We start from the raw sequence: 16,400 nt of genomic DNA on the forward strand, positions 1-16,400 counted from the left end.
ATATATTGTTATATGTTATATTTTTATATGTATAATATATATATATATATATATATATATATATATATATATAGAGCCATTTTTGGGCTAAATCTTCATTTACACATTTTTATGAACTGTAAAAAATTTTTTTTAACATTTTTAAAAAAATGTTTTACTGTAAAAAACAGCTATATCTGCCAAAGCAACATTTCTCATTTTCATTTAGTTTAACTGTACACAAATAAGTAAAACTAAAACTGAAATAAAAAAATAATATATTTTAGACATATTTAGACTTTATAGACATATTTAAAAAAAACTATAAATAATAAAAATATATAATATGGTAATAAAAAAAACATATTACCAAATTACAAAAAAGTAACTAAAATTAAAATTAAAACTGAATTTAAAAAAAGAAATACAACTATAATAGTATGTCAATGATACTAAAATAACACTGACAAAATAATTATACTTGTTTCATATTATTTATTATATTAAATACTATATACACATATGCACACACATACACATTGTGTATATACAACTATATACACATACTACACTATGTTGTATGAAGCATTTATTAATATAATAAATAATATGTAGCATTTATCATTATTTTTAAGCTAAATTTTCAATCACATATTTAAAATGATAGGTGAAATGTTTACTACATTTTATATGGAGTTAGCAAAACATTGCTAATTGGTTACCTGTACATGAGATAAAAAGCAGCAAAAATCTCCATAAAGTGTCAGGGGTGGTAAAGGAAGAGGAATCAGTTGCAGGGATAACAAGGATTTATTCGAGATTCAACACAAACAGGAACAACGCCACTGTCTGAGAGGGTAATCTGGGGAGATCCCAACCAGGTCCGGGGAAAAGAAAGTCAGCTCAACAGCAGGTCTCTAGGAAAAGGGGGTTTCCAGAGCAAATGGCCACAAGTACCAGTCCACGAGCAACGAGACAGTCCAGCTCTCCAAGTAATTCCAAGTACCAGAGAGTGGCGATGGTGGGAGGGAGAGGAACTCCAGCAGCCAGGGCAGATGGGGGCTGTAGGGGGCAGAGGGGAAGGGAAAGAACGAACACAAAACTAACTGGCTGGAGCAAAAGAAAACCCCTTATCTCAAAAGTAAAATAAAAGCTAAGGCAACTAGGCAAGACTAGGCTAGACCAACAGGATAACAGTCAACAGCGACAAGAGCCAGGTTAACTCAGCAGAGCAGAGATTTCGATCTGGCACAGGACAGAAAACAAGAGGAGAATATAAGGGTGACTACTGATTAGACACAGGTGTACCCCTAACGAGATAAGATAACGAGATGGGCGGGGTAACAAATAGACAATAGAGCACATGGCAACATAATTACCAACTGACAGCCATGTGCTCCAGACAGACCAGGTCAACATAAACAAACCCAGATCAGACCGGCGCCTTGACATAAAGTGCATTAGTAACTACCTTGGCAGGGGACGGAGCAGGAGTTGGTGCAGGGGCCGACCTAGAGACCGAGGCCGGGGTGGGACCAGAGGCGGCTTGTGCCTTTAACAATAATAACCCTGATGTGTGTTTATATACTGCAGGGGTTCTCAACTCTGGTCCTTGAGGTCCACTTTCCTGCAGAGTTTAGCTCCAACACACAAGAGCAAGCTAATCAGTTGTCTTCAGAATCACTAGAAAGTTACAGGCAGGTGAGTTTGATCAAGGTTGGAGCTAAACCAACGCCGAATCGTTCAAAAACACTGATTCATTTAGGAACGAAACAAATGTCATTGTGAGAGATTCAATGAGTCATTCACTCATTCCATTCGTTCAAAAACAGGACGCTTGACGGTCAGTTCCGCTTTGGACTAGTTTGCAAGTATTTTTGCATTAAAATGTAAGTTACTCAATATTAACTTCACGCTTACTGTTAGCCAACTTGTACCGCATTAACTTGCTAAATATGAGATGTAATATCGTCGCGCTCTTTTATTTCGTGATTGGAGACGTGCTATCCTAATAAGATATTAATAATAACGCTTTCTTAATGATCTCTTAACATGATAAACATGTACTGTCTGTAATATGAGTACATGACTGTTGCCATGAGGCACAGCAACAGGCCAAACTGTTCAAATGAACCCTCATGCTATAATTTACTGCAGTGACCCTTCAAACAACCATGCGCCCATACCGACGTTCAGATACAGAGAAATTTTAAATAAACAAGTTTAATAATGTAAGGAGCCAGTTGTATTGTACATATTATCTATTGTTTATGTTGTATTGGCTCGCTTTTGTAAATAACAACATGGTAATTTTACACTGCATAGTCACAATAAAGGAGACCGGGGCTGGTTGTCACATTTGTTTTACTTTACTGAATATTTCTAGCTCTGTAAAATTGGTTGTTACTGATCTGCTCAACTTTATACTTTTAACGCAGCTGAGCAAAGACTCACAGACATTGACTACACACAGCTAACCCAGCAAAATCAAAGATAGAAATGGTCATTAATTTGCTAATTTGAATGTTTTATACGGTGGCCGAGAGAGCTCAACGCGCTGCAACTTAAGAAAACACATGCAAATAGAAAAAGCACCAGCAAATCAAGAAAACTGGTGCTGCAAATTCTCACAACGCAAAAAAATAAAGAAACGCTCTGTAAATGCTCACAACACAACCAAATAAAGAATTGTATTTGTTGCGCGTTTCTTTGTTTGGTTGTGTTGTGAGCATTTGCAGCACGTGTGTTGTCAAATTGATGAAGTTGTTTTCTTAATTTGCTGGTGTTTTTTCTATTTGCAGCGCGTTGAGCTCTCTCGGCCACAGTAGTTTTAGTTGCTTTTGAACTTGTTGAACTGGTGTTTTAATATCCCATTTTATAAACAAGATGGTAATAAAAAAAATAAAATGTTTTGCTTCTCTTCACAGTATCCGTTCTGAAGAGACTCATAAAAAAATCATGAAACTTTATCAAGAAATATTCCTGCGCCCTCAGACAATTTTACCCAGAATACAACTCAAGACTAGGATGTGAGTAACTATTTCTTTAATAGTTGAAATATTGAAATATTTTGCTCAGTACTAATTAGTAATCATGGTGTGTATTATGGGATCAGACCACTAAAACTAGTTCAAACTTTCACTAAGTAAAGAAAAAGTAAGTTTTGCATGGAAGTCTGAGGACAGACGTTATTGTTTCCAATGCAGAATCGCTATATTCATTGGAATTCTGTCTAAAATAAAGTGCAGATCATGCCTGCTTAGTTTCGGCGAGCTGTTTGTGATCAGTTTTTTAGGTTATGGTGTAATCCTCTTACCCTGAGAAGTAGTTTACTCAGCTGCAAAACTTAGTACTTAGTAAACACTGTAGCAAAGTAAACTTAGTAAAGCTCAGAATTAGATTAGATATAAATGAAACATGTACACAGGTCAAATGTAATGTAATCAAATTAAAACGTACTTTATAAACACATGAAAGTAAGTTATTTGATTCGAGACTCTTGGATTTATTTGATGAAAAATATAGCAATATTGTTAATTTAATATTGAATCTGCTTAATAGTTTTGAGGGCAGTGTTATTATAGTATCATTATAGTATATATTATAGTATATTATAGAGATACTATTGTATAGTTTTATTTAATATTTTGAGTTAGATTAGATTTTTTTTATTAGATTTATATTTTCTGCCTTCATGCTAATTTTAAAGTTATAGCAATTTTGTTATTTTTATATATGTCTGTATATATATATATATATATATATTTTTTTTTTACAGATTTTTTAGTTATTTTAGTACATCAAGTTAAACTAAATGAATATGAGAAATGTTGCTTTGCCAGCTAGTTGAAATAAAATATTAAAAACTTAAACTTTTTAACTATTATTCAGTTACCATTGATTTTAAGTGACAAAATATTTTTTTTTTTTAGTTTTACTTTTAATTTGAGTTAACTGTAAAAACCTGAACCAGGATTTTTTTTCAGGAATTCTTTGATAAATAGACATTTTAAAAGAACAGCATTAAAAAATATATATTTTGTAACATTATTAATGTCTTTACTGTCACTTTTGATCAATTTAATGTGTCCTTGCTGAAAAAAACGAATTTCTTAAAAAAAAAAATATATATTACTGACCTCAATCTAGAACAGTTGTGTATATTAAAATCAAAATGGAAGGTGCTTCTAGCAGGCTTCTGAATCAGTATTCATTTGCAATATTACTAGCTTTTACCTCTTGGGAATAAACAAATGAACAAAACTCTATTGTAGTGTAACTTTGCTGCTAAGAGTGTGCTGGAGCTGTTTTAGCCTTTACGTCAAACCTGCATCATTATTCTAAAAATTGCCCTTGTGTCTTTTTGAAAAGTCGTATCTTGTTGAGTGAAAAGTCACCAACAGGAAGTGCTTTATAATAAAAGACACGTGGGCCGCACTCCTGCAGGGGCATGATGCAGAAGCTGAGGACCTGTCAGTCATTTCAATCTCACTGTAGTCCCACTCAGAGATGTTCTGAGTAATGTTTACAGTCCTCTCAACAGCTTGCTGGAGCAGCAAAAATGAATGTTCTTGTGGGTAGTGACATATGAGTCATGGCTCTAATTGGCTGGAATATAGATCGGCTCCCAGTTGGAATCGGGTGTCTTGAATAGCATTCACAAAGAAGGGTTATTTAAGGATTGGTTAAAATGAAAAATAGTGAGTGATTATCTTGTAAATCAACTTTAGGACTGCGGTTAAGGTAATTCTGATTGAATGCACTACTTAATGTGGCTGTGCTTTTCAGTTAAACTATCAATCAAAAGTCCGGACACACCTACTCATTCTTTATTATTACTTTTCCCCACATTTTATAATAATAATAAGGTCATTAAAGCTATGAAATCACTCCAGTTGAAGTATGGAAATTATGTCTTATATTTGAACATACAGTATATACCTTAGGTTATATATGAACAAAATAAATTAAAATATGAACAAAGTGTATTTATTATTTGTCAACAAAACTAATTTCAAACACTTAGGCAGAAGACTTTAGATAAAGTTTTTATGATTTAATAAGATGTTTAAATACATTTGTTTCTTAAAGGAATAGTTCACCCAAAAATTAAATTTGCTGAAATTTACACACCCTCAGGCCATCCAAGATGTAGCTGAGTTTGTTTCTTCATCTGAACAGATTTATAGAAATTTAGCATTACATCACTTGCTCACCAATGGATCCTCTGCAGTGAATGGGTGCCGTCAGAATGAGTCCAAACAGCTGATAAAAACATCACATTAATCCACAAGTAATCCACTTGTGAAGTGAAAACCTGTGTGTTTGTTAGAAACAAATTCATCAATAAGTCGTTTTTAATTTTGAGCCATTGCTTCCGGCTAAAATATGAGTCCTCTAACCATAATATTGCTTTATCCAGTGAAAAAGTTGTCTTGGCTGAATCTGGAAAGAAATATGCATAGATCAAGCACTGTTTACAAATGAAATGGTCCAAATCAGTTCTTAACGCATATGTTGGTGGATTTTGATGTGAGAGGACTACAGGGGATGCAAAACTCTATTGTAGTGTAACTTTGCTGCTAAGAGTGTGCTGGAGCTGTTTTAGCCTTTACGTCAAACCTGCATCATTATTCTAAAAATTGCCCTTGTGTCTTTTTGAAAAGTCGTATCTTGTTGAGTGAAAAGTCACCAACAGGAAGTGCTTTATAATAAAAGACACGTGGGCCGCACTCCTGCAGGGGCATGATGCAGAAGCTGAGGACCTGTCAGTCATTTCAATCTCACTGTAGTCCCACTCAGAGATGTTCTGAGTAATGTTTACAGTCCTCTCAACAGCTTGCTGGAGCAGCAAAAATGAATGTTCTTGTGGGTAGTGACATATGAGTCATGGCTCTAATTGGCTGGAATATAGATCGGCTCCCAGTTGGAATCGGGTGTCTTGAATAGCATTCACAAAGAAGGGTTATTTAAGGATTGGTTAAAATGAAAAATAGTGAGTGATTATCTTGTAAATCAACTTTAGGACTGCGGTTAAGGTAATTCTGATTGAATGCACTACTTAATGTGGCTGTGCTTTTCAGTTAAACTATCAATCAAAAGTCCGGACACACCTACTCATTCTTTATTATTACTTTTCCCCACATTTTATAATAATAATAAGGTCATTAAAACTATGAAATCACTCCAGTTGAAGTATGGAAATTATGTCTTATATTTGAACATACAGTATATACCTTAGGTTATATATGAACAAAATAAATTAAAATATGAACAAAGTGTATTTATAAGGACAATTTATATTTGTCAACAAAACTAATTTCAAACACTTAGGCAGAAGACTTTAGATAAAGTTTTTATGATTTAATAAGATGTTTAAATACATTTGTTTCTTAAAGGAATAGTTCACCCAAAAATTAAATTTGCTGAAATTTACACACCCTCAGGCCATCCAAGATGTAGCTGAGTTTGTTTCTTCATCTGAACAGATTTATAGAAATTTAGCATTACATCACTTGCTCACCAATGGATCCTCTGCAGTGAATGGGTGCCGTCAGAATGAGTCCAAACAGCTGATAAAAACATCACATTAATCCACAAGTAATCCACTTGTGAAGTGAAAACCTGTGTGTTTGTTAGAAACAAATTCATCAATAAGTCGTTTTTAATTTTGAGCCATTGCTTCCGGCTAAAATATGAGTCCTCTAACCATAATATTGCTTTATCCAGTGAAAAAGTTGTCTTGGCTGAATCTGGAAAGAAATATGCATAGATCAAGCACTGTTTACAAATGAAATGGTCCAAATCAGTTCTTAACGCATATGTTGGTGGATTTTGATGTGAGAGGACTACAGGGGATGGACTTTTTTCACTGGAGGAAGAGTTGTTATGGATTGTGGACTGGTATTTTGATTTGACACTAAAAACGTCTTGATGAATTTATTACAAACATACAGCTTTCACTTCACAAGACACATTAATTGATGGACTGGAATTGTTGTGGATTACTTGTAGATTGTAACGTTTTAATCAGCTGTTTGGACTCTCATTCTGACGGCACCCATTCACTGCAGATGATCAATTGGTGAGCAAATGATGTAATGCAAAATTTCTCTAAACCTGTTCTGATGAACAAACAATCATCTACATCTTCGATGACCTGACTGATCAACAAATTTTCATTTTTGTGTGACCTGTTCCTTTAAGATATTTTCTTCAGGTGCAGATGCTCAGTTTGGATGTTTGAAGTTTTGTCATGCAATCACTTATAGTATAATATAACATCTCTTTTTATTTCTTGCAGTCCAAAAGTGATAAACTACATTTCATCATGAGTATCCTCATTTATTACATTCTGTTTCAACAACACAAACTTTGGTATTGGCAAATGATGGATATAAACTTTATGAGAATCATCTGATCTTCTCTATTCCTCTGGGCAGCCAATCTCCAGTGAAGCTGAGAGTATATGAGTCCGTCCAGGAGGTCAGCAGACATCAGCCACATGGAAAACTGGCTCAGGAATCACTCATGAATCATGTGATCAAAGCCCTTAAGAAATTGTAAGTATGACTAAGTGTTCTTTGTGGGTAGTTTAAAGACCCTCTGGACATATTGATGATACAAAATGACTGATATAAAACACACATTTATATGTTTTTTCAGGCCTGGTTTGAATCTGTTGGTATGAATCTCATTAAATCTGTCAAAAAGGCCACATTTCAGACTCAAAAACTAATTTAAATGAGCACATTTTCTCCTGCAGTTCTCATTACTTTCATGCAAATTTTTTTTTTTACTGCATTACAGATGAGAATTAAATACATCCATATGCATTACGCTAATGAGAATTGTGGAATGTGTCAAGTCTGTTGACTGCATTCATTCTCTCTCAACCAGTTATTATTATTAGACCAACACTGTTTGTAATTTATAACATGAGGTGATACAATTCACAACTTGACTGCTCAACATGTAGTGTTTGCATCTTCCAACAGAGGGCAGTGTAACACCTTGTCAGCATGTCAAACAATCATGACTTATTTCTGCTCAAAGCTACATGCATCCCAGAATTTCTTTGGTTGGCAAAGCATTTCTCTTGGATTGCCTTACTACTTTGTGCTTTGCATGCTTAGTTATGACAAGGGAACATTTGTGCTTTAATGTGCCATATTACAGCTGAGTAACATGGATCACATACAGAAAGCTTCATGCACGGGCAGCTCGAAGGAGAACTTTCTGTGATACCCATTTTGCATTTGTAGTGACATTACCTACGGGGCTTTCCGAGGCCCTTGTAGACGGTTCCTTGGGCTTTGTCATGTCTTCACGGGTTTTTTCTCCCCAGCTCTGCCTCTAGATATCTGGGTCGTGTATGCCAATTGCCACTGGGGGAATTTGTTTGAAAGATGTGAGCTGGATAAGAGAAATAGGTCATGATTTTATTCGATTTGGGAGATGAAATCGTCTCGTCCCTGTGAGGTTCTGCCTTGTGACATTCAGCGAACTGTATTGTGAAAGAATCTCAGCCATGTGGAAATGAGATTATAAAGGGCAAATAATCTCAAGCCCACAGCGATAGACACTTGGCAGTTTCACAGGAATCAGTATCAAATGATGAATGAGGGCCCAAGGCTTTGTTTTAAAGGTAAACAAAACACTGATTTGGTTTAAAGTCAACATGAAATCAAAATTTACCCTGTTACTTTTTTTTAAGGGCATTGCTGGTCTCTGTGTGTATGGCTCTGAAGTGCATTTTATTCTAAAAAGAAAAAAATACCTTGTCTTTCAATGAAAAAGCAATAACATGCTTTGATTTTGAATGATATGCCCTTACATTTCAACACTCGTATTTCATGGCCACAATCCAATCTATCCCAGATGGATAAAATCAAGGGCCAGCCTGTGGTGTACTCATTGAATTTCCTGTTTCATAATCAGCCCCTGCTGGTAGATATCATAACTACACCATTTATATAAGTGATATAAGTGACGTGACATATGGCCAAGTATGGTGACCCATACTCGCAATTAGTGCTCTGCATTTACCCATTCAAAGTGCACACACACAGCAGTGAACACACACACTGTGAACACACACCCAGAGCAGTGGGCAGCCATTTATGCTGCGGCGCCCGGGGAGCAGTTGGGGGTTCGGTGTCTTGCTCAAGGGCACCTCAGTCGTGGTATTGAAGGTGGGAGAGAGCGCTGTACATTCACTCCCCCCACCTACAATTCCTGCCGGTACGAGACTCTCTAACCATTAGGCCACGACTTCCCCATTGAAATTTAGACCCAATAGTCATTTTTTTCCAAGCAAGCAAAATAGCAAACATTTTGTTTTATAGTAAGTTATGCTGATGGCTTTATTTTCTTTTTCATTTTTTTTTATTCATCCTACGATGTGGTTATATCCTATAACCAAGGCTGTGTTTTTTTATTTTTATAAAATGAATAATTTTTTTTTTAACAATTTAAAATTTTATAAAAACATCAATATTGTGAAATTTTACATTTTCGCTATCATTACTCCAGTCTTCAGTGTCACATGATCCTTCAGAAATCATTATAATATGCTGATTTCTTATTATCAATGTTGAAAACAGTTGTGCTGCTTAATATTATTGTGGAAACCACAATACACTGTCTTTTAAAAGTTATGAGTAAGATAAAAAAAAAACTTTTAATCAAAAAGGAAACATTACATGGATCAAAAGTGACAATAAAGACATTTATAATGACATTAATGGTTTCTATTTCACATAAATGCTGAACTTTCTGTTAATCAAAGAGTCTCACGGAAAGAGTATAACGGTTTCCTCAAAAATATGAAGCCATTTTCAACTGCTGAACTGGATGATTCAGCGGTTTTCAACAATTATAATAATAAGAAATGTTCATTGAGCACCAAATAAGCGTATTGGAATGATTTCTGAAGGATCGTGTGATGAAAAAAAAAAGTCTTATTCCAAAATGTGTGCACATAATAATAAAATAATTAATTAAATATATAATATGTATAATTGAATGTATAATATAATTGAAATTGAATAATTTAAATATTATAATAATTAAAAAAAACTTTTTCTTATTATTGTTATTGTTTATAAATAATAATTAATATACTTAACAGATTGACATGGACCTCTTTGGATTTTTTTTGTCTGCCTCCTTTGACATCACAGCTAGGCATAGTCACAAGTGAAGGGTCTGGAAATGTATTAATTCATTATAGTGCCATCAACCATTAAAGTGTTGTCATGATGTAATCTTCTGGTGGTTCCAGAGTGATTAGTCACTTGACAATTGCACCTCAGTTGATTAGTCTCATAACAACTTAGATGTGGAACTGAGTGCCCGTGAGCAAAGATGGCAGATTTCAAATCGCTTAATTTGTGAATGTGAGTAGCTTTCATAATTATACATCTCTTTGAATGTTGAATATCCTCTTCGATATGTCAGATTTTAGAAGTAAAATGGGGTTTAACTGTAACATGGACTTTTATTTGTAATCATCATTGCACCTCAATGTCATTGCTCACCTCTTCTAAGTACATTTTGAATCCATCTGAAGGGCATCCATTGACCTGGTGTGTGTACATACACTAACCTATATGGGTTTGTTGTCTAGTGTTTCTTTACATCTGCTCTTGTTGTGAAGCCAGTTTTCCCCATCCAGGTCTCATGGGGAGCTGGACCAACTGTGCTGGCAACACATACACACACACTTCCTGCTCTTGCACACTGTTCCCGTGAGAGCTTGTCTCTCTGCCAGCTCTGGAGGCAGGAAGTGCTTGGCTTCCCCCCGCGCTGGCTTTGCCCATGTAGCTCCACGTCCAGGAGGCCATTGTAACAGTCAGAGCAGGGCAGTAATGGGGGGGAGGGCTGCTCCAGGAACCAGCGGAAGATGTTCAGCTTATTTGATGAAGGAAGCCGGCCAGCACAACCTGCTTTGTGTGCACTTTCTGACTGCATTTTTATTATAGTTCATGTATTTATTTTGCTCTGTGTTTCAGTGCTTTGACCCCTCCTCAAGACTTCACCCTTTCCCACAATCCTCCTCCTGTGTTTCCTGGGGATGTGTGCTGGACAGAGAAACACTTTGACCCAGAAAAGTTTTCAGTGTTACCTGAAACTCTAATTGTGTGTGTGTGTGTGTGTGTGTGTGTGTGTGTATATATATATATATATATATATATATATATATATATATATATATATGGTTTAATTTGTTCAACCAGTGCGTTGGGTATCATGAACTAACAATGAACAATATCTTTACACCATTTATTACTCTAGGGAAATGTTAATTTAAATTTTTTTCAAAACAATAGTTTTTTATAGCATTTATAGTTATATATAAACAATGTATTATGAATGAAAATTAAGAATGCACAACTAAAAAAGGAATATTTACCTAGATGAAAGAAATGTAAATCATGTTGTGATGTTAACTATTAGTTCATGATACCATTAAAAAATAAGCATTAAATATTTCTAATAATTGGAAACTCATTTTATTATCTTATCAGGTTCTGTGTAAAAATAATAATAACAATAATAAAATATATTTGTTAAATATATTTAACAATAATAATAATAGTAAAATAGATAAGTTACATATCATTTAACACAGAGCAAAATATTTAAAACCATCTCCTCATTCAAACAGTTTTTCACATCTATTAACATTTCAAAGTGCAATTTAACATCTGTCACCATCTATATATTCAGCCAACAGGCGTGATTGTCATCCAATACAGTTCAGATGTGTATGTCATGTGAAATGTTTAGTTTTATGGTGTTTTCTTAAAGTTGAGATCATTTGGAAAGCTCTGAGGCTTTTGTGTGCGGAGACAATGATTGGCCGGGCTTACATGCCTTATTTCAGTCCAATGGTTCCTGGTGTGCCCTATTGGAAAAAACATTTTATGAGCGTAAAGGTGCTGTATGTAATTTTTTTGACTGTACAAAACATAAAAATACCATAATGCTTGCAGATATTTAAGAAACATGCTAAGTTCACATACTTGTTTCTCTGAAAAACAATGCTATAACCAGTTATTCTATTTGAAAGTGTGTGTTCCGTGTTGGAAAGTAGTTGACATCTGGGTTGCCAGTTGCTGGAAAACCCAGCGTATTGCAGCCATGGAAGCCAGCAAACAAACTGAGACCGAGATTAGATTCTATCCTACCTAAAAATTCTCAGCAACCATCTAAAAAGCTCTGTGACATATGGATAAATCAACTCGTCAACTTAGTGTGTATCAGACCCGTCACCTTTTATTATTAATTGTGCTCGTTTCTGTTGCGTGTGCTCAATCTGACAACCCTGTGTCAGAAATAATAATAATAATAATAATAACCTACCTGTGCCAGAAAATAAATTCGTCAGACTTTGGGGATTTGCATGTAGATCATAATCTGTTGCTGTGGATCAGTTTCTTCTTTCAGAAGACATTTATGATCAGATATAATATTTTGTGACATTAAGAAACTAGAAACACCCAGGATTTCATACTCTTCGCTGTGGGAAAGTAGCGCTAGAAAGAAATTAAGCAGATTGTTTTTTTTTGTTTTTTTTTCTGGAAATATGGCCAGGATCAGGTGCTGTTCGCAAATGGTATCGCTGACGGTTCTGAGTGATGGAGTCAGGGGATAAGTGCACTGGTAAATCTCTTTACTGGAGGAGTGAGGTTTCTTACCAGAGCAACTCTGAGTATAACAACAGCTGCAGTGGAAACTTCATCATCATCATTGGAGAGGTTGAATGGGATTGGGAAGAAGGGAAAGTCCAATTCTGGGCATGTCAATCAAGGCTTGGAGCTTTGGACCAAACTCCCTTGTTGCCAAGCTTGAGAACAGAAAACACAAACACCTAAATGGTTTATTTGTCCCAAAGCTGAATAAATGAACTCATTGACTTAACTAGGTTTAATCTAAACAAGGTATTTTGAGTGTTTGTTTCTAGGTTATTACTTAAAAGACTCGTCTGATTATGTTGTTTTCATGTCAAGAGTACAGCTTGTAGGAAAGAAAAATCACAAATAAGCTCTATCTAATATCTCTGATGAGATTAAATGGAGAGCAAATGGAGACTTTTGCTTCATCAGATTTTTCTACTGAGAAACAGCCCCCGAAAATCTAATTTGTTTTCTCAAGAGTTTTAAAAAAGATTTCAACAACATCTCCCAACTGTCTTCAAATGTGAGCCCGATACGCCAAAGTCTGCAATTAAAGGTAAGACATTTATATTTGATCTAAAATCTTTACTTATGTGATCAGATTTGCAAAATACTAAACTGACTAAAACTGAATTAAAAATGAATGCTGTTTAGAAATAAAAGAAAATCAAACTAATAAAAACAACAAAAGCACCTAACAAAATTACTAAAACTTAACGTAAAAACAGAAAAATAAAATATATTGCAAAATGTTAATAAATGCTGTAATAGTAAATACATAACACTAAAATAATGCTATACTAAAATCAAACCAGTTAATTTAGATGCTACCACATAACGTTTTTGTTTTATTATTATTATTATTATTATTATTATTTTATTTTTTAACACCAAGTGAAAGTTTATGAGCTATTAAAGCGCAACCTTTGAGTAATAACATTTTACTGAAATTGTTGGTGAGCAATTGGCCCAAACAAAAGCAAAGCAGAAAGCAGCACACTTATTTCACTGTCTTTGATTTATAATATGGTTTTATAGCAGAAATTTAGAAGAATGATTGATCCCTACAGGGTGCCTCTGACAAACCATCTCACTGTGCCTGAAATGTTTATGAGTTTTGTTTTGTTTTTCTTACACAACGATTTAAGTTTTTCCATTTAGCAGAATCTCCGGCTATGCATGTGAAAGGGTTGTGTTTTCACAGAGTGGTGTTTTGGTCCAAAAAAACATTCCCAGTTTTGATGACATACACACGTGTTGGCTGAGGAGTCTTATTTAACAGTTCTGACAGTTATAATTTGTGCTTGAGCTCTTGTTTTGTCAGGATTCGGGACTCTTTGGCTGTTAGCAGGAGAACCTCAGAACCAGCTGCAAAACTGAGACTTCTGACAGCTGCTATATGTGAGGAAACAGATCCCTTCTTTTCTTTCTCTCTCACACGTCCATGATGACAGCCAAGCTATGGTTGGTGGATTTCAATTAAGCAAAATCACAAAGATCCAACTAACTGTTATAAAAACTGTACTTGTTTAGTTCTCTCAAACTTAATGGTCCTTCTATTTTGTTCGCTATAGCAGTGTCCCCAACAGGCTGTTTAACTGCAGTATGACAACCGGTAAGTGTTTGTCTGCTAGCGAATCAGTTTCTAAGATGGTTAAAGTGATAGTTCATCCAAAAAAATATTATTTACTTATTTTGTTTTTTTTCTGTGGAGTGCAAAAGAGGGTATTTTCTTTCAAAGTTTTTTTTTATTTCATACAACAATCCCCCGACCCTCACCATCAAACATCTAGAGTAGCATCCATACTGTCCATTAATTCAGATAGGAATTGTAAGTAGAAGAACCGAGCATATATATATATATATACACGTGCCAACATAAATCAACCTCCAACCATATATAAAAAGAGATACATGCACATACACTCGCATGAGAGAAAAAAAGGGGGGAATAATAATAAATTAAATACATTACAAAAAGAAAAGGAGAAAAAATTAAACAGACTTATCAACATAGTCAATAAAAGGGTGCCACATCTTAAAAAGTTGTTTTTCTTTTGGTGAATACCTGATTTTTTTCGAGGCAGAGACAAGACATTATATCTCTAATCCATTGAGTATGGGTGGGTGGGAACTTGGGATCTTTCCACTTTAATTGTATTGCTCTACGTGCAAACAAGGAGGAGAAAGCAAGGACTTTACACATAGATGCTGCCAGCCATGACTCCTCTGGAGCTACTCCAAATAATGCCACCAGAGGTTCTGGCTCTAAACTGTGCTTAAGAACCTCTGAAAGGGTGTGAAATATTGATCGCCAGAAACGCTCTAATTTGGGGCATGTCCAGAACATGTGAATTAGTGATCCCTCATCACATTTACATCTATTGCATATGGGGCTAGTACCAGGAAACATTTGAGCTAGTTTAACTTTGGATATATGTGCTCTGTGTACTACTTTGAACTGTATAAGTGAATGCCGAGCACACATTGACGATGCATGGACCTGCTTAAGAACACAGTTCCTTGTGTCTTCAGAAAGTGGTCTGTCAAGGTCTTCCTCCCAAGCTCTCTTAATGTTATTAAGAGAGGAAGATGCCAGATTGGTCATTCAATTATAAATAATGGAAATTGAACCCTTGGCTAATATGTTACATGAAAAGAAATTATCCAAAGGATTTTCAGAAGGCATCACTGGAAAGTCTGATACAAGTGACTTAACATAATGCCTAAAACTCTAAAGAAATCTGACTTAGTAAGACCAAAACGTAACGTTAACTGTTCAAAAGAAGCAAATAAATGATCAATAAATAAATCCTTGAAACATTTTATCCCCTTGTTGGACCAACTCTTAAATGATCCGTCCTGCATTGAAGGCAAAAAAAAAAAGCGATTTAATGGCAACAGGGCTAAGGAGAGAAGGATCCTGAAAACCAAATGTTCCTCTTCAGGAACGAGACGCTGCGTCGGAAAACGCTAGGGGAACACCCTTCAGCGTGACGGGCTCTGAAACTCATGTGTAATCAGACCAATAGATGGGCGAGACGTCACAGCGGGTGACGTAATGACCAGGAAGCTATAAAAGCACGTGCGGTGAGACCAACGCCAGCTTTTTGTCATTCAGCAAGTGCTCTGTGTGTGTGTCAGTTGTGAGTCTTATTTGGTGTTGTCTGTCCCATAGAAACATATAGAAATGTCTAAAGCACATGAAAAAAAACACCATCTGAGTAGGGGCGAAGGCAGCCAGCGTTTCAAATTGTGTGTTCCTCCCTGCCCGCGTTTCATTACGGGTGCGGACACACACAGTTTGTGCGTTGTCTGCCTGGGAGCGGAAAATGCTGAGTCAGCTCTTGAGAGGGCTGACTGCCCGGATTGTGAGCGTCTTCCCATGCATGTTCTCCGCTCCCGAAAGGCACTCTTTGCGGAGGGTGCCTTCACAAGCGTTCCCCGCGGCGCGGGTCCCGCTTCCGCCGAGGCGGAGCGGCGATTGCGCTCGTGGGGTTCGCAGCTGGAACTGGCGGAGGGAATGGAGACGGGCGAGTCCCTATCTTCTTCCTCACCCGCCAGATCCGGCGCTCGCTCACCGGGATCGGAAGCCCGTTCTGCGATTACTTCCCCCCGGGGAGCGAGCTCGGCGCTCCGCCTGTCTTCCTCCGAGGAGGTTGATGTGGTGGGCGTCGACGAGGATTCGCCCCCTCAATCGCCCCAGTATGAGGAGCTTTTGGAGGTGGTAACTCGTGC

At 36.1% G+C, this 16,400-nt stretch overlaps 2 protein-coding genes across 2 annotated transcripts in view; one reads left to right on the plus strand and one right to left on the minus strand.

The window, feature by feature from the left end:
- LOC107590319 (cyclic nucleotide-gated cation channel beta-3-like) overlaps positions 1 to 1,510 on the minus strand; it is a 13,637-nt gene extending 12,127 nt beyond the window's left edge. The window contains exon 1 of the mRNA XM_016279026.1: positions 1,451 to 1,510. The gene's annotated coding sequence lies outside the window, so the exon portion shown is untranslated. The remainder of the gene's footprint in view (positions 1 to 1,450) is intronic.
- A 275-nt stretch (positions 1,511 to 1,785) lies between these two features.
- The window catches only part of cnbd1 (cyclic nucleotide binding domain containing 1), a 59,654-nt gene continuing 45,039 nt past the window's right edge, over positions 1,786 to 16,400 (plus strand). The window contains exons 1-5 of the mRNA XM_016279027.1: positions 1,786 to 1,822; positions 2,137 to 2,175; positions 2,418 to 2,472; positions 2,907 to 3,008; positions 7,422 to 7,541. Coding sequence (XP_016134513.1) covers positions 2,154 to 2,175; positions 2,418 to 2,472; positions 2,907 to 3,008; positions 7,422 to 7,541 — 299 coding nt within the window. The 5' untranslated portion in view covers positions 1,786 to 1,822; positions 2,137 to 2,153. The remainder of the gene's footprint in view (positions 1,823 to 2,136; positions 2,176 to 2,417; positions 2,473 to 2,906; positions 3,009 to 7,421; positions 7,542 to 16,400) is intronic.

Source organism: Sinocyclocheilus grahami, unplaced genomic scaffold (assembly GCF_001515645.1).
Source record: "Sinocyclocheilus grahami isolate Dianchi unplaced genomic scaffold, SAMN03320097.WGS_v1.1 scaffold126.1, whole genome shotgun sequence".
Taxonomy (NCBI): Eukaryota; Metazoa; Chordata; class Actinopteri; order Cypriniformes; family Cyprinidae; genus Sinocyclocheilus; species Sinocyclocheilus grahami.